The sequence below is a fragment of the Ceratotherium simum genome, chromosome 30, assembly GCF_057802395.1.
Source record: "Ceratotherium simum simum isolate JZ-2026a chromosome 30, ASM5780239v1, whole genome shotgun sequence".
Taxonomy (NCBI): domain Eukaryota; kingdom Metazoa; phylum Chordata; class Mammalia; order Perissodactyla; family Rhinocerotidae; genus Ceratotherium; species Ceratotherium simum.
The window spans coordinates 5,217,965-5,236,848 of record NC_141929.1 but is presented as its reverse complement, the minus strand read 5'-3'; the positions used below and the strand labels follow the sequence as shown (position 1 = coordinate 5,236,848).

The following is an 18,884-nucleotide window of genomic DNA, read 5'->3' as shown; positions in this document are numbered from 1 at the left end:
CAGATGCCATCTCCCTGAGGAAGCATTCTCCTACCATTGAGTCTGCAGTCACCCTTCTGCTCCCCAGTCTGATCTGATCTGACCCCATCCCCCCGTGTTGTTTTCCTCCAGGAACTGCTACTCTCTGAAATTATTTCTTACCCATATTTAGCTGTTTATCTCCCACCCCCAGCCTGTAAGCTCTATGAAGGCAAGCACCCCATCAGTTTTGTTAACCCCGGGTCCCCCACACCCAACTGAGTGCCCGGCACATAGTAGGTCCTCAGTAAACACTGGTTGAATGATGGAGAAATGGCTGAATTCAGCAGTTTGTTCAGAACTAGTTGAGGGATTTTTAATGCACTTTATGAAAATTTCCCAGAAATTCTGTGCCAATTTACATTCCCTTCGTATAGGTGCGGGAGTTACAAACTAATCCAAAAAGAGAATCAGAGGGCAAGATTTAGAAAAGGAGGTTATCTTATAATTTATCACATCACGCTTGTTTTTCATCAAACATGCACAACTGTCATCTTACCTAGCAGAGCTGGAGTTTAGTAAATGTTTGAGGTGTGAACAAGTAGGGACTCACCAAAGGCTTTTTGAGCAGCCCAAACCGGGGGGAGATGTCGGTAGATGGGACCGACATCTGGTGTTGTCACATCGACACTCGGCGTCATCAGCGCGCTGTTCGATGTGTTGAGAAATACACACCCAGTTCAGCAGGGCCTGCTCATGCCTCCAAGGTGGATGGGTTGTTTGACAGGGATGCTTGCTAGGTCCAGGCAAGACGTCCCAGAACCTTAGGGTACCTGTCTGGATGACAGCCTGAAGGGCCCCCTTGTCCCTGGGCTGTCTGGGGCCCTGCGAATGGGTGAACCCACTGCCCATCCATAGGATTTCCCGTAGTAAGTCGGAGACACAAACCCTGGTAATTTTCCGCAACGTGGCTTGCCCGCTGTGTGGGATAGCTGAGTGCCTTATGGCTCTGGGTGGTTCTCGCAGAGTACTCATCTGGGCAGAGAATCAGGGAAGTCTTGCAGCCCAGAGGCCCGAGGAGGGACTGGAACTGAGCTTTCCAGAAACCAGCAGGGCAGCCGGGTAACCCAGCCCCTGCGCGGCCACTCTCTCCCACCTCGTGGGCCAGTGGGGAACCGCTGACAGGGAGGCCACCACGGCCGAGCCTCTGCTGTGTCTGGGCTCTGGGCTTCTCCTCACAGCTCCATCTCGCCAAGGGCTCCCATCTGCTACACGCTTCAAAAGGTCAATCCCAGGGTAGCCTAAAGCAGGAAGCTGCCATGGGGAGAGGGGGACACAACCAGGAATCCCGAGCAGCCTGCTCCCCAGGACTGCTGACCTCACCAAGAGTCCAAGAGGGCGGGGGCCGTCTGTCTAGTCTGGTGGTTTCCAATCTGGGCCCCTCTTGTCTGGAGGGGAAAACCATGCTCGTAAATCATGGCTGGGCTGTTAATCTTATGCTCAAACTCATTCATAATGAATGAAATACTACTTAAAACTATATCTAGATGCCATTCTCTGGTTTAGGTTGCCTGAGGACACAAGCTGGGTACCAAGCTGTGCTGGCCAGCGTGTGGGTTAGAGGGCTGCCTCGTGCATTGTTGGTGGGCGTTGTCACTTGGCATAACCTTATGGAGGGCAATTTGGCAAGCCATCCAAGTTCCAAAGGTGCATTCCTTTGATCCAGCAGTTCCCCTCCGAGGAGCTTATCCACAGGTGCTCTCATACGTACGCGGACAGTCCCATGGACAAGGTTGTTCTCTGTAGCATTGTTTGCAAAAGCAAAAGATTAGAAACAACTAAATATTCATTCATAGGGACCCAGTTAACTGTATTATATACTTAATTATGATGGAATACTATGCAGTTGAGTAAATGAATGAGGAAGCTCTTTGCGTACAGAAAGCCACTACGCTGGCTGTCAGACAGGCAATAACAAGTGTTGACAAGGATGTGGGGAAACTAGAAGTCCCTCGTGCACTGCTGGGAGGGATGGGAAATGATGCATCTGCTTTGGAAAACAGTTTGGCAGTTTTTAAAAGGTTGAACCTATGGTTAATGTACAATCCAGCAATTCTGCTCCTAGGTATATACCTAAAATAATTGAAAATGTATGTCCACGCAAAACTTGTGTACAAATGTTCATAGAATGTTATTTATAATAGCCCAGAAGTGGGAAGAATCTAAATGTCCATCAACTGAGGAATAGACAACTAAATGTGGTCTATCCGTGTCATGGAGTATTATTTGGCAATAAAAAGGAATGAAGCACTGATTCATGCTACAACATGAGTGAACCTCAAAAACATTATGCTCAGTGACAGAAGCCAGTCACAAAAGGCCACATATTGTATGATTCCATTCACATGAAATGTCCAGAATAGGCGATCTGTAGAGGCAGAAGTTGCCAGGGCCTGGGGGGAGGGAGAATTGATTGTAAATTGGCACAGAAGATCTTTTTGAGGTGTTTGTAACAATCTAAAACTGGATGGTGGAGATGATTGCACAACTCCCTAAAATTACTAAAAATCATTAAATTGTACACTTAAAAAGGGTGAATTTTGTGGCATGTTATACCTCAATAAAGCTGTTTTTTTAAAAAGCCTTCAGTTAGCTGAAGGATTTAACTCCTCATGAGAGAGTAGCTTTATTGGCTGTGTGGCCTCAGGTAAGTCACTTAATTTCTCGTTTCCTTGCCTGCAAAATAGGGATATGAGCTGCACCTACCTCAGGAAGAAAGTAAAAAGGTATACAAAGTGCTTTGCACACAATCTGAGCCCAGCCGGTGTGCCCCGTCTTAATAACGGCAGCACAGGCATGGTCACAATGCCATCCTGTTAATCTGCCGACCAGACGGCCAATATTTGGGCTGACAGGTAGGAGCAAAAACCGGGCAGCCGTCTTGGAGGGTGAGTTCAGTTCAGACCGACTGGGGCCAGCAAAACCCGGAGTTCAAAGAAAATAACTTAACAACCCTGACCTAGATTCAGACCTAGGCCCGTTTGCAAAGAGAATGGAATTTGCCGGCTGCTCCTGGCTGCGGCCGGCTTCGTTTCCAGCTGCTGCGGGAAGTGTCCCTTGGCCGGCGTTCTTCCACCGCGGGGACGTGGAGGGCGCCCCTCCCCTCCCTGCGCGAGCCCCTGTAGACGGCCCTCCAGATCTTTCGGTAATGTGCCTTCTTCCTCCTTTTTCAGCTTGAGGACCCCTCGAGATGGGAAGGCCTTCCGGATCTTCGCTGTCAGGCCGTGAAACTCCGGTGCCGGGGAGAAGGGGGCATCTTCAGGAGGGCTTTGGGGGTGTGCTTTTTATTTTTATTTTGTCATTTTGGGGGTGGGCTGGGGATAAGGAGAGTCAGGAAACTTCCTTGAGTGGCATTCAGTGTCACATCCTTCGTGCCTTTGTCTCATCTCCACGCCGTGGAGAAACAGCATCCTTGGGTCCTGACCAGACAACTGGTGGGCAGTCCTGTCTACACCTGGGGGTCTCCACCTGGGTGCCCTCTCTGCACAGTCACCCCAGATGTTCCTTCCTTCGTGTTCTCTTGTGGGTTTCCAAACCCGCCAAGAGCACAGAGGATTTGGAGCTTAGACGGCAAGGCATTCAGGGGCGTGGGAAGAGGCATATTGAGCGCGCTCAGGGTGAGTTTCAGGAATGGAGTAGAAGGTAGTTATTTAAAAAATTGAAAAACGCAGTCCGTCCCTACCAATGGAGAAAAATGGGTTTAATGTTTGCTGGTCAGACAAACGGGCCGGAACAAGGGGCCGGGGGAGGGGAGACTCAGGCTCTGCCCTGGCACCTGTCCTCTCGAGCATCCTGCCATGTGCAGGCTGGTTCTATATACAGCAGTGCTGGTTTATTTAGAGTTCAGCAGTAACTCCAGAGATTTATCTTGTCTTTGTTCTTCCTTCATCCACGTGGCCCGTCTGTTTGCTGCCATGACCTTTGGTCTCGATGGGGACTAATGAACCAGGATCCTTTCTTTACCCCCTACCCATTGTGGCTCACGCCCCAGCCCGGACAAGTTTATGTGTCATATTTCACACCAGGGTCTTTGCTTTGCAAGCAATTCTGTTTGAAACCCACTTTTTTTTTTTTTAAACTCCTAGTCTCTGTTGGTTCCATTGAGGTGTCTAAAAACAGCCAAAGAAGGGCTATTTTGTTGCTGCTTTTAAAAAACGAAATTAAATGTGCAGATTCCCCATCCGTCAGATGACCTATTTTTTAGCAGTGGGAGGAATGGATTCCTTAGTACATTCCTCACTGAGGTTAACAGCTCTGGGAAGAGGAACCGTTTGTGGTTATGAAACCGTCCTGCGGCGTAATGACAACAGGAGATGGGAACACTCTAGAAGGATTTCTCGTCCTGTTTTTGTGGAACAACTCTTGCCAAATGTTCCTGAGGCTCCGAGGAGTGCGGTGCTCTCTGGCTTCCATCACTTTATAAGAGTTCTTCGTAAGCCCAGACCAAAAACCCACAGTGAAATAAAATACCCGTTTGTAAATAGCATTTCTCTGCAGAAGGTAAAATTCCACCCTCCACCACCAAGCTGGCCAATATATCACTTTTGTGAGTGCCGGTTTCAAATTTGATTTCACTCTCCATCAAAATGTTTCAAAAGCAAAGGAACTAGCAGAAAGTAAAAAAAAAAAAAAAAAAACTAAACTAGTCTAGACAAGGAAATCTATCTGGGAACTAGGGGGGTGCATCGTTGAGTGCATCTCTAATTAATGCAGAAACTGAAGGTAAATAGCACCACCCCCCTTGAGGGTGTCTGTAAAAGTAATGAAACTCTTAGCTTGACAGAGCTGAAGTTAGCAAGGCTGAGTTTTTTCTTGTGTATTGTGGACTCGTAGTAATTCATAGCTTCTGACAATTCAACCCCAAATGTCAGAGCAAAAGAATTTGGTCAGCCAGTCAGATATTGTGTCTAGTTACAGCCAAAGATCTGAGTACTTGGAAACTTCTGGATTCCAGGTGTTTGTGCTGCTGGACTTCTTCTCCATTGGACCTGTGCTTTGTCACCAGCCTTCTGTGGCTGTGGCTATGTCGAGACTGCGAGTTTGGGTTTTTAGAATTAGTGACAGTCCAGGGGTATTTCAGTGGGTTTGCTCTTGAAGCGTCCTACCCAAGCGAGAATCTGAAACTTCCAGGGCGAGTTGACCCCATCATTTTAAAATAAAGTTCCCGGCTTCCTGAACGCCTCCTTAGCCGGCCGGTCTAACGGGATGGAGAGCACTCGCCCAGAGCCAGATCTTGCTGTCTTTTTCGTCCTCGCGAACATTTTGAAACTGGAACCATTTTTCTTCTGAAAATGGAAACAAAGCTACAAAGTATAAGCCCCTGTAATCAGGGACGGCCTCTGATTTTGTGTGTTTAACAGGCCCATTGCACCATCGGCACTTACCCCATAAAAAGACCATAAATCAGGCCAACAGTGTTTCTGGGTCTCCTGCCCCTAAAATGAAAAGTTTCAGTTTCCTTCAGACTTTTGCCCCCGTGTTCTGACTTTTCGTGTTGTCTGTAGGCTTCCTCAGCCCGCAGCTTACGTGTGTGCTTTTTTCTATGAAAAATGATGTATTTTACTACTTCCTGTGTACAAAAGTTTATTGTAAATTTTTTTTGTGTGCTTTGCATGAACAGGGACCACGTTGCTGTTGTTTCAATAAAACTGGTTTGATTTCTAAGACGTTTCTGTGACGTATCTTTTATGGACAAATCTGAACAGTTTGTGAAATAAAATGTTTAAAACCTCCTCACAGGCTCAGAGCTATTTTGTTTACGCCAGTCTACCAGTAACGTCACACGTAGGCGTGGAGATGCTAATTACTGCCGCATTTCCGGAGCCTGGCGGAGACCTCCGCCTGATAAGCAGACAGAGATGTCAAGCAGACAGAGATGTCACTTGAAGTCTGGGAATCGTGTGGGGCGGGGGGGCTTGTCACAATGCAGTCAGGTCCAGCAGGTCTGGGGTGGGGCCTGAGAGTCTGTGTTTCCTCGGGAGCTCGCAGAGTGCCCCAGGTGGCCCCCAGATCGCACACCGAGTGGTAACAGGCTCAGCCTCATCTGTCCCTGTCTTAGCTCGGGCTGCCGTAGCAAAATACCACAGCCTGGGCGGCTTACACAGCAGATATTTATTTTCTCCCGGTTCTGGAGGCTGGCAGTCCAAGATCAAGGTGCCGGCAGGGCTGGTTTCTCCTGAGGCCTCTGTCCTTCGGTTGCAGACGGCCACCTTCTCGCTGTGGCCTTTTCTCTGTGCATGCATCCCTGGTGTCTCTTCCTCTTCCTATAAGGACACTAGTCCTGTTGGATCAGGGCCCACCCTTATGACCTCATTTAACCTTAATTAACTCCTTAGAGGCCCCATCTGAAAATACAGTCACATTGGGGGTTAGGGCTTCAAGATAGGAATTTAGGGATGCGGGGGACACAATTCAGTCCGTAAGAGTCAACTTATTCCCAGATGTCAGCCCCTTTTTGTCTGATTGCTGTCATGGGTCCCCATGTGTTCCGCTGCACCGTACCCCACGAAGGATTTCGGGGGCACTTGGCTGATCTGTTTCATCTCACTGTCAATGCTTCTGCCTTTGCTTTCACGGTCTCTCTATTTATGACAAATGCTCTTGTCCATTGAAGATTGGGATAGCTTTCCTCTTTAATAAATATATTTAAGCCTTTTTAAGTGATTTAAAAATATTATGGGGGCCGGGCTGGTGGTGTAGTGGCTAAGTTCATGTGCTCCACTTCAGCGGCCCAGGTTCACGAGTTCGGATCACAGGTGCACACCAATGCACCGCTTATCAACCCATGCTGTGGCAGCGTCCCATATAAAGTGGAGGAAGATGGGCACGGATGTTAGCCCAGGGCTGTCTTCCTCAGCAAAAAGAAGAGGATTGGCATCGGATATTAGCTCAGGGCTAATCTTCCTCACACACACATACAAAAAATGTAAACAGTTGTGCAGGTATATTGCACAAATCACAGAGATTGGATAATAATGACTGATGTTTGGGAAACGCTGGTTTCTGACAAATGCACTTTCAAGTCCACAGAAATGCCCCCCCATATAGCTCCCCGGGGTGTTGGGGTGCCTCCCTTCCTGGCCCTCCTCCACCAGACTCTGCAGGCTTCCTCGGCCTGCCTTTTCCTCCTGCGTCAGGCAGTTCTGCTATCCCAGGACGCCACAATCCCGTGCCCCAACTCTTGGTCCGCAAACCTCCCGCAGGTAAAAGCTGTAGTGGCAGCTGGGGGAGGCGGTGCCGACGTGGAGGGGAGCAGGCGCAGCCTCCTTGCAGAGCTCGTCTGAGACAAAGACCTGCGAGGGTGGTGGGGCTTCAGGCTGTGGGGCTTTAAGCCCACGCCATGTTGCTTGGGGACCCACTGACAGAGGCTGCTCCCGCACCAGGTGACCCAGGGACCTAGAGCAGGACCCGGGAGTCCTCCACCAGCTGTGGGGCCTCAGACAAGTCATGTCGCCTCTGTGGGCCTCAGGCTGCTCATCTGTAAAATGGAAACTTCTCACAGCCGCCTCACAGCAGAGTAAAGAAGAAATCAGTGAGCTGTAGATGAAATGTGCTCAAATAATGGTGACCATTGGCAGCGGTGGGAATGCTTTTGGCTGCTATTCTGAGATAACAGAAATCTCATCTAATGGCCCTGGGACTTGTTAGAAATGCAGATTCTTGGGCCCCAGCCCAGACCCACTGAGTCAGACCCTCTGGGGGTGGACGCAGCACCCGTGTGTTACGTGATTCAGGTAATTCTCCGGGTGATTCTGGGGCTTGCTCCAGCTGGAGAGTCATCACTCCAAAGACATTCAATGTCTCACATAAGGAGGGAGATGGTGCCGGGGGCCGCAGCTCAGTGACGTCAGGACGCCTGGTCATCACCTCTGCAAACCTCTCGTCCCTCCTCTGCGGTCGGGACGGCCACGACGCCACAGCCTGTCCCCACACGCTGAGTTTGAGACAGGAAGATGGGGTGGCAGTGGAAGGACCTTCTTCCCACTGTGTTCTCTCTCTCCTTGGGGAGGAAAATCTTTCCTGGTGTCACCCAGTGGGTCTGTTTTTAAGTCCCTTTCATCATACACGGCCACAGGCCCACCCCCAGATCTACCCCAAGCAATTGTCGAAAGAACAGGAAGGTTTCAAGTGAGCAAGGAGGACCAGGGCCAGGAGAGCTGTCTTTACATATATGAAGATCTGCTTTTGTAGGAGGCGGTGTGGTGGAAGAATTAAGAGCTGGGACGCAGACGTGCCTGAGTTTGAATCCCAGCTCAGCTCTTTACCACCTGTGTGATGCTGGGCGAGATACTGAACCTCTCTGAGCATCAGGGGCCTCCTCCCTTGAAGCGTGATAATAACAGTGTCTACGCCACGGGGTGGTTGTACAGATTAAGTGAGACCAAACTTGAGACGTGCCCAGCACTTGGTACGCACACGCGGCACCACATATGGTGACTCCATTGCTTTGCAGTCTGCAACCAACACCAGCGGGTGCGTGTCACGGGGAGACGGGTTTCTACCAAATACAACATAGGACGTTCTCGTTGGCAGAAGCGTCTGAAGATAGGACGGCCCGGGTGAAGCGGGCGTGAGCCTCCTGTCCCTGGGGCATACAGGCAGGAGCTGGAAGAAGTTTGGGCCAGACGGCCTTGAAGGCGCTTCCCTGATTCTGACTCCCAGCAGAGACCCGCCGTTGCCGCCTCCGCCCTGCCCAGCGGGCCCTGGGGACCCAGAGAGGGGTGACATGAAGCTACGGAATCCGAGATCCTCAAACCCCGCGACTTCGTTCTAAAAAAAACAAAAAACCCTGCAGCTGCATAGGTGGTCCTGAAACTGTTACGTTTTATTGGGTTGATTTTTGTTTGTTTATCCACCTTCCTTCCAATTTTTCCCACCAAACCAAAACCTGTCCTAGACTGCCACTGTGGGCTCACAAAATCTTTTAGACCTTTTAAAAAAATAACTTTGGTTCCGAAGACGCAGGTTTTGAAAACGTCGTGACATTCCTCTTGCTTTTCGTCCTGACCAACTGGACTGGTAGCAGCCTTCACCCGGGAACCAGGGAGACGGGCCTTAGACTGGTTCCCTCTCTCAGTACTGGGCCCGGCTCCGGGGTGGGCTGAAAGCCACCCTGGGTGCCCTGGCTGCCACCATGCTGGACAGCAGCGGGCCGGCTTGTCAGCAAGCAGCAAGCACACCTGCTTTCACTTTCTAACACCAGTCATGGCTGTGGTCCTGAGGATGCTTCCTCTCCATCCCGCTGTCACCAGCCTAGGCCCACTGCTCCTCTCCTGACACAGGAAGGTAGCAAAGGAATTCACCTGTGCCAAGTGCCTACTGTGTGCTAGGGACTGGCTGGGCACCAAGCATATGCTCTCATTTAATAAGCACACATCTCTTTCAATGACTTGGGAATTGAATTATATTTGTCAAGTATAATTCAGGTGCGAATTCAATGTTATAGTCACACATCGCTTAATGACAAGGCTACATTCTGAGAAATGCACCATTAGCTGATTTCATTGTTGTGCAAACATCATAGAGTGCACTTACACAAACCTGGGTGGTGCAGCCTGCTACACGCCTAGGCCACACGGTACTAACCTTATGGGACCATGGTCAGATATGTGGTCCATCCTTGACTGAAACGTCGTTATGCAGCACATGACTGTATTTGTCAGAGTGTCAGTTAGGGGTGCATTTGGCTTCCTAACAGTGGAAGGTAGGAGGTCCTGGGGTCCAGGGCCTGGGAAGTCCCCAGCGACCAGGTTCTTTCCCTCTTCCTGCCCTGCCATCCTCTGCACGACAGGGGTTCTCATGGTGGAAAGCTGCCAGCTCCATCTCCAGCATGTCGTAGACATTCTGGGAAGGAAGAGGGACATTGTGAAGGGCAAAAGCCCCACGGCAGCTGATTCTGTCCCTTTTATTCCATATACTGGATTTTTCTATTCTAGAATGTCCATTTGGTTCTTTTTCTAATTCTCCACAAAATTTCTCATTTTTTCATTTATTTTGAAGATATGTTCCTTTGTGACTTTAGTATACATATATATCAACTAGTTCCTACATTTGGGTCATCGTGGGGTCAGCCACCATTGCCTGTCTTTTCGCTTGAATAGGGGTTGGCAAACTGTTTCTTAAAGGACCCAATTAGTAACTATTTTAGGGTTGCAAGCCATAGCATTTCTGTTGCAACAACTCAACTTGGTGTTTGTAGCACGAAAGCAGCCGGAGACCACATATAACTGCACGAACGTGACCGTGTTCCAATAAAACTTCATTTTCAAAAGCAGATGGCCACCACGGGCTGCAGTTTGCTGACCTCTTCTCTCGAATACGGACACATTTTTTGGTGGTGGTTGTTTCTGCGTGTGTCTAGTAATTTTAGATTATATCTTGGACATTGTGAGTGATGCATCGTGGAGATTCTAGATTGTTACATTTTGTTTGGGCGGGAAATTCACTTGTCTGGACTCAAATGCCAAGCCTCACTCTACTGCAGTGGCCTGCAGCTGAAAGCACTCTTGGTTCCGTCAGTCCTAGCTGCACTGCTGGGGGTCTGCTCTGTGCGTGCATAGTTCAGGGGTCAGCCAGAGACTTGGGCAGAACTTAGAGACAGACTTTGGCGCTCCCCTCCTGCAGCTCTCTCCCCTCTGGGGTTTCCCTCTCACTTTCTGCGTCCTCTGGTTCTTCAAGATGGCAGGTGCCTGTTAGACTTGTAGCCGACACTGCGTGCTGTTGACTGGAGCTGTCTTCAGGCAAAATGTTGAAAGACAAGAGAGACTCGCACAGTGCTATCTCTGTTCTCCAAGTGTGGACGCCCCTGCGGTTTCTGCCTGCCTTTGTTTCTCTCAACATCCGTCAGGTAGCTGTATTTTACATTTTGTCCAGAGGTTACGGCTGCCATAAACAAGAATGCTTGATCCGATTGTCGCTGCTCTGCCGTTACTGGAAGCAGAACCCCTGAGTCTGTGACTTAACCAGAAAAATAATGAAGCAAGAACTTTCCCAGAAGTCCCAGCCAGTAAATTTCCACTTAAACCTGGTTGGTCAGAATTAGGTCCCATAGCCACTCCTAGCAGCAAAGGAGTTTGGGGTGATGCATATTTTTCACTGAGTACACAGCAGATCTAACTGAAAAGGGGGTCCTATGGTGAGGAGGAATGAGAGAAGGCACCTCGGGTAGGCAAGTTGTAGTTCATTTGGGAACTTCCTACAAGTGTGTTACCTTCTTAGAACTGTTGTAACAAATGATCACAAATATGGTGACTTAAACAAGAGAAATTTATTCTTTCACAATTCTGGAAGCCAAAAGTCTGAAATTGAGGTGTCAGCGGGGCTGTGCTCCCTCTGAAGGCTGCAGGAGAATGTCCTTCCCGCCTCTTCCAGCTTCTAGCAGACAGTACTTGGCTTGTGGGCACATCACTTCAATCTCAGCCCCATCTTTACAAGCCCTTCTCCCTGTGCCTCTCTGTGGCCTCTCCTCTTCTTATAAGGACACCAGTCACTGGATTTAGAGCCACCCTAAATCTGGGATGATCTCATCTCAAGATACTTAGCTAATTACATCTGCAAAGACCCTATTTCCAAATAAGGTCACATTCTGAGGTTCCAGGAAGGTGTGAATTTGGGGGAAATACTATTTAACCCGATCCAACAGGTAGACACCTCTCCTGCAGGCTGGGCAATGGTAGCTGATTGTCCACACGACCTCTTATCCCCGTGGATGCTGAGCTTGGGGGCTTTGCACTTTTCGCTCTTTGGGGTCTTTGCTCCAGTCCCCTCACAGTTCGTCTGCATCAGGGCAGCACTCTGGGAATTGGTGAATGGTGTAGCTTCAGTTTCCAGCCTGTGCCTTACCCCATTTTTCCTTTTCAGCCCCTCATGGTTTGAGCCTTTGAAGTCTTCCCTGCGTGACACTTCTGAGGGGCAGGGGAGGAACCTGGAGCCAGCGAGTCTGGGTTCAAATCCTGACTCTACCACTTAGGATCTGGGAGACATTGGACAGGTTACTCAACCTCTCTGTGCCTCAGTTTCCTCATATATAAAATGGGGATAATAATAGCAGCTACTTCGTAGGGTTGTTATGAGGCTCAAACAAGTTAATATAGTTTTTTTTTTAAAGCATTTGGAAGCTTGGCACACAATAAAGGTTATATACATGTTACTCACTAAGGCTACTATTACCATCATTTAACAAATGTATTCTGCATTCCTAGGACTTTTTTCCTCTAAAACCCTGCCCTGGGCCTCAGGCAGCAGCCCCTGCTCTTCTGGCTTCTCGCTCAGGGGAGCGAGGAGGCCAAGGCAGAATTTAGCTTTTGCGTTTCTAGACAGACTGTTTTGTTTGTTTTTTAATTTTTAATTTTGAGGTAATTTCAGACGCAGAAAAGTTGCAAGAACAGGACACAGAATTCTCACGCGCCCTTCATTCCGATTCCCCAGTCATCAACCTTTACCTCGCGTACTTGATAACTTCCTTTTCCTCTCTCTTTCCTGTTCTGAGTTATTTAAGAGGAAGTGGCAGACACGAGACCGCCTTCATCTCAAAATACTTCAGCTTCTATTTCCTAAGAACAAGGACGTTCTCTTACTAAGAAGGAGACATTTTCTTACACAACGCTGGCATAATGCTCTAAATCAGGAAGTCAACATGGATGCATTATATGATCTAATCTACGGACCCGATTCAGATTTCACCGATTGTCCCAGGAACGTCCGTACAGCAAAAGAAAATCTCAGGTCATGAATCACATTCAGTTTTCGTGTCTCATTAGTGTCCTTGAATCTGGACACGCTCCTCACTTTATCTTCTCCTTTTGCGATGTTGACATTTTTAAAAGATTAGTGGCCAAATATTGTAGAAGGTCCCTCCCATTGGGTTTGTCCAGTGTTTCTTCGTCGTGAGATTCAGGCTACGCGTTTTGGGCAGGAATCTCACAGAAGTGAGGTTGTGTCCTTCTCAGTGCGTCATAGTGGGGGGCCCGTGTCGATTTGCTCTGTTGCTGTTGACGTCAACCTTGACCACTTGGTGAAGGTGGCGTCTGCTAGATTTCTCCACTGGGAAGTTCCTATACTTTTTTGTAATAACTAATTATCTTGTAGAGAGGTATATTGAGACTATGTAAATATCCTATTCCCCATAAAACCTTCGCTCACGAGGTTTAGCCATTACTGATGATTCTTGCCTGAAATAAGTATTTTAGGGTGGCTCTGCCAACAGTGACTTTTCTGATTCCACCATACCGCCCACATTTGTTAGTTGGCACTGTCCTGTAAGGAAAAGGTTTCCCTTCTCCTCTATTCACTTATTTATTCACATACACGTGTGTTATATTTCATAAATACATATTATATATTTGTATATACATTATATATTACTTTTATATGTGTATATTATATGTATATATACACACGCACCTATTGGTATGGGTTCATTAATTCTTGTTTTATGCAGTGGATTACAATGCTTTACTATCATTTTTTATTTTGATGCTCAACCCATCCCAGATTTGAATGGGGGAGCCCCTTCCAGCTGGCTTCTGTGTGTGTTTGACATGGCCCCATCAGTTTTGGCACAACTTTCCGGCACAACAAGATGTTCCCGGCTCATCGTGTACTTTCCTTGCCCCAGTCCTGGAATCAGCCGTGTCTCCAGGGAGGCCTAGTTCCTTTTAGGGGAGATTGCATCTAAATAGACATAAAACTCTCTGGCAGAGAAAATAGGTTGAGGGAAAGGATGCTCCTATCTCAAAAGCCAAATCTCCTGGAACACACAATAGATCTGGGGAGAGTCTGGTTCTCTACCCTGCCCAGACTCTCCAGATAATGATGAGAACACGCCTAAAACCAGGTGCTGACGGCAGTCTGAGGGCTCCCCAGTCCATGAGGTGGAGCCCCCTCCCACTGTAGAAGCTTTGAGTGTCTGACGCTCACTTTCTCAGACTCCCTTGCAGCTAGGGTGCACACATGGGACATGTTTCCACGACTTTGAATTGGGAGACCCTGATGAAAGGAGGTTGGTGTCCAGATACTTCTCTCAGGGGAGCAGTGGGGGCTTCAGAGGTAGTGGGTAGGGGTGTGAGATTTAGACAACATAAAATAATAATAATAACAATAAAATAGTGTATGGAACATACTTTTACTAAAATATTATTCATTGTTTATCTGCAATTCAAATTGGACTGGGTCTCCTGTGTTCTACCTGGCAGCCCTGGGTGTGGGACCAGCAGGAGAGTCCAGACTCCCACCCCACGGGGATGTGTGGCACAGACTGCGCCACCCAGGGCTCAGCCACCCAGCAGGGGGTCCCACCAGACCGTCCTGTGGTGTGATCTTGGGTGTCGTTTCTGCTGTAGAATCTTTCCGCCTCGTCCTCCAGCCCTCCCTGAGATTCTGTGGGCTCTTCAAAGTCCTTGTAACATATCCCTTTTCTGCTTAAATGAGTATAGGGTGCTGGGAAGGGCTGCCTGTGCCCACCTATCATCAAGCTGAAGTCAGGTGGGGATGAAGGGAGGAAGCCCCCAGATCAGTTCTGGGAAACTGGAGAGTGGAATGGACTTATTCCCCACTTCCTTCCAGAACTTGCAGAATTCCCCAGACTGCAGACTGAAGCATCCATCCATCCACCCATCTGCCCATCCATCCATCCATCATCCATCCATCCATCCATCCTCTATCCATCATCCATCCATCCATCATCCATCCATCCATCCACCCACCAAACTGCCCATCCATCCATCCATCCATCCATCCATCCATCCATCATCCATCCGTCCATCCGTCCATCCATCCGTCATCCATCCATCCATCCATCCATCATCCATCTGTCCATCCATCCATCCTCTATCCCCATCCATCCTTCCATTCATCCACTCATTCATCCTCCATCCATTCATTCTCTATCCACCCATCCATCCACCCATCTAATCATCCAGTCCTCCATCACCCATCCAGCCCCCATCCATCCACCCATCTGACATTTACTGAGTTCCTTCTGTGTGCTAGGCACTGTTCTAAGTCCTAGAGATACCACAAATGAAAAAAACAGACACAAATGTGTCTGCTCCCGCATGGAGCTTACATTCGTGTGGGGGAGGCAGGCAGTAAACAAGAGAACAAGTTACACATATTATCAGGTGGCGAGAAGTGCTCTTGAGAGAAAAGGAACCAGGAAAGGGGGTGAGGAGTGCCAGAGGCAGGCGTTGTTGGTATTTTAAACTGGGGGTGGTCAGGGAAGGTGAGGACAAGTCACTGAGAAGGTGATGTTTTACAAGGGGGAGACAGGGGTGAGGGAGGAGCTGGGGGGGTATCAGAGGGAGGAGAGTTCCAGGTAGAGGGAGCAGTGAGCCCCAAGGTGCTGAGAAGGGGATGTGCCTGGCCCAAGGGACTCCAGGAGGGCTGCATGGAGGGAGAGGGGAGCAGAGGGAGAGAGGAGACCTGAGGGCAGAGAGCTGGTGGGCAAGTCAGGAACAGCAATCAGGCTGTGTGAAGCACTTGGGCTTCAACTCCAGGGAAATGGGGAGCCACGGGAGGGTTCTGAGCCAAGGAGGGCTGGGCTCTGACTTCCGTCTTTAAAGGATATTAAATGCCAGCTCCAGGAGAAGCGGGGAAGGAGAGCCTTCTGAATTAACTGATTTAAACTTGAGATAACAAGGAAAACCAGTATGCTCTCCCCTGAATGACCAGTTTTATTCTACCAAGTTCATTAGAGAAGGGGGTTGGGGCAGGACTTGAGATCTAAAAGTCAAGTTTCATTACAGAAAAATAAAGTTGCCCTTTCCTTGCACACTTGAGTATGTGGCTTGAAAACTCCCGGGGCCTCACACGCATCCTCTTATTTATTCCTATCCCCATTTACAGATGAGGAAACTGAGGCCCAGTGAGGCTGAGCACCTTGCCCAGGTCCGCCGGCCACGGCCGCCCCCAGGCCTGGCTGAGCCCTGAGCTGACTCCCGGGTCTGCCTTCCCCGTGGAGCGCCTTCACGGCGAGCTTCCCTCCAGCCTGAGTCACCTCTGGCTTGCCTTTGCATTCTGTGGGACTTTGAAAATCAAGCCGGAAATTACCAGAAGCACAGCCTGCCCTTCCATTTGCCTGCACGGCCCCACCCTCCCTGTTCAGGTTGGCCTAGAAACAGCCACTCTGGCCAAATGGGTCGATTGAGATGGAAGCTTGTGCTGATGGGAGTGGACATGTGTTAACTCAGTTTTACCCAAAAACTAAGGTAGCCTCATCATGCTGGGTGTGAGGGCACAAGTGTGTGAGGACAGTGGGAATGTCCCGGAGAGGCCCAGGCCGGGGTCCGAGAGGACTGTTTCCTCCCCAGCTGGCCTGGTGGCCCGAGCAGGCCAGGCCTGGAACGGGCGTGACAGTGGAGAACCACCTTCCCCGGCTCCCAAGGCTGCCGGGACAGCCTGCCCGCTTCCGGAGGAGGCTGGCAGCACCACCAGACGTCTGATCCCACATGGAAAATTGAAACCATGCTTCCCCGTCACTACAGCTATTTGTCACTGGACGAGGATGCGTATAAACAGCTTAATTCAGACCACTCTGCCACCCTCCTCCTCTCGCTCTTTCCTGGACCTTCCCCTGGCTCGTTTCGGGAAGGTAACGATGACAGGGCGATGTCAAAATGAAGGCCCCATTTGCTGCTCCTTGCTGAGTTGAGTCTGCTGAAACACTGTGTCCTGTCTTCACAACAGCCTCGTGACCTAAGAACTATCATTATGCCCATTTGTCAGATGAGGAAACTGAGGCTTGAGTGAAATCATTTGGCCAAGGTCATGCAGACAAGAGGCAGAACCAAACCCTGGCCAAGGCTTCCCCCAGACCAGCTGCCCCTTTGTGAACCTGGCCGATGTGCCGGGGACACAGCCCCTGCTTGGTCAACATCCCGATGCACAGCGAGAACCCCAAAATCTGCGCTGCCTCCCAGCTCCCCCTGATTGCCAAGTATCCTCAGTCGCCAGTTCCCTCTCAGAGCCCCACCGGGAGACTCATCACACGGCTGGTAGGCACCTCAGCCGGGCTTCATCCTCAGACAGTGTGACCACTTTGAGACTCAGCTTCTCTCATCGTCTCGAGAATCTCTTTTTCATCCCCAGCATCATTAGACAGGGAATATAATGGAAGAGTGAGGAGTCCACGGGTTACAGTCCTGGTGTGGTCCCTTCTAGCTGTGTGACCTTGGGCAAGTTCCTCGACCTTTCTGTGCTCCCACTTCCTTATCTGTACACGATGGACGATAGTAGTACCTATCTCACAGAGAGGTGATGAGGAGTCAATGAGACAGTGGGTGTAAAGTGCTTGACACAGCACCTGGACTGTTTACTAAAGACTGATTAATAATGTAGCAACAAAGGAAGCCCTGCAAATGTGTTTGCTAACATTGCAATAATAAGTGAATAGCTGTAAAATAGCTGAGCAACAATGATGCTTACGTCCAGTCACACTTGACGAGTGCATGAGTGAGTGAATGAACACAAGACTGACTAGAGTAACCCTGGAGAAACTCGTGCGTACGCCTGCTCCGGGGGCGGGGCGGGATGCGTGGGGCTGTAAACCAGAGGAGTGGGGACTGAGTTCCCCGGGCAGGACGCCTGTGAGCCGGAGCAGCTGGCAGCTGCCTCTCCGCTTTCTCAGCCCTGCAAGAAGAGGATTTATTTCTGAGACTCCCCGATTTCCTGCCCTCCCCCGCCCCACTTGCTGAATGATGGGGCTAATATAGGGAGAAGGGAAATGGGGGTGAGTGTCTGGGAAGTGGGGACCGAGCCCTTTCGGGTCGGAGTCTCGGAAGGCATGTGACAGGATGTGGGAGGCCAGGAGCCTCAGGCGACAGTTTAAACGCCCTTCCTGCCTGGGTGACCCCCTTACCTGGTGTCTGGGCTTAGAAACCAGCAGAGAAAAGGAGCTCTGGTGTTTCCTCCCGTGTGTGTGCACACGTGTGTGTGTGTGTGTGTGTGTGTGTGTGTGTGTGTGTGAAGGGAGCGCCCACGGGCCAAGAGAAAGGAACAGGGGCAGAAGCATGAATAGTTCCATGTGACTGAGCCACTGTACCCAGAATGAGTGTGACACAATCTGTGTCTTTAAGATTGTGTGATCGAAACCAGACAGCCACCATATGCTCCCTGTTTGACGTGTGCCAGACACTGTTCTCAGCTCATTACGATGTTAGCTCATTAGTCCTCATTACAACCCCATGAGGGAGGTACCATTATTACCCCATTTCACAGTTGAAGAAGCTGCGGCTCAGAGAGAGTAAGCAACTTACCCAAGGTCACACAGGCTGGGAGGAACAGAGCCGGGATTTGAGCCTAAGCAGGAGAGTCAGACTGCACGGTCCTGACCGCCAGGCCACGCCACCCTCAGAGGAGTCCCTGACCTGGAGTGGGTCACAGCCACACTTCGGGGCCACGTGACAGGATGTGATCAGATGTGGGGGCATCAATTTCATAACGCACGTAATTCTCCCAACTTGGCTCAGAACAGCTTTATAGTTCCCAATTCCTGGGTCAAAACAAGAAGCACACGCTTCAGAAACAACAAGTCAAGAAAGACCAAGAGAGGCTGAGGAACACAGGCGCAGGAACACGTGGTCACGACACGCAGCGGGATCCCAGGCCCAGGAGCGAGAGCTGCCCCAGAGCGCTTCCCCAGAGCACGGAGGGAGCTCGGAACAGACGTGGGTGAGGCGGTGCGTCGTAGTGCATGACGGTGCGCCATTGTACTTGGGTAGTAGTACGTCCCTGGGAGATGGTAGATTTCCTGATTTGGATCATTCTCCTATAGCTAGGTAAGAGAAAGTCCTGTTCTGGGCCGGCCCCATGGCTTATCGGTTAAGCGGTCGCACTCTGATGCTGGCGGCCCGGATTTGGATCCCGGGCGT

At 49.8% G+C, this 18,884-nt stretch overlaps 1 protein-coding gene across 1 annotated transcript in view; it reads left to right on the top strand.

Annotated features, from left to right (window-relative positions):
- Positions 1-5,750, top strand: part of CRISPLD2 (cysteine rich secretory protein LCCL domain containing 2) — a 67,944-nt gene extending 62,194 nt beyond the window's left edge. The window contains exon 15 of the mRNA XM_004437052.3: positions 3,192-5,750. Coding sequence (XP_004437109.1) covers positions 3,192-3,246 — 55 coding nt within the window. The 3' untranslated portion in view covers positions 3,247-5,750. The remainder of the gene's footprint in view (positions 1-3,191) is intronic.
- Positions 5,751-18,884: the final 13,134 nt, after the last annotated feature.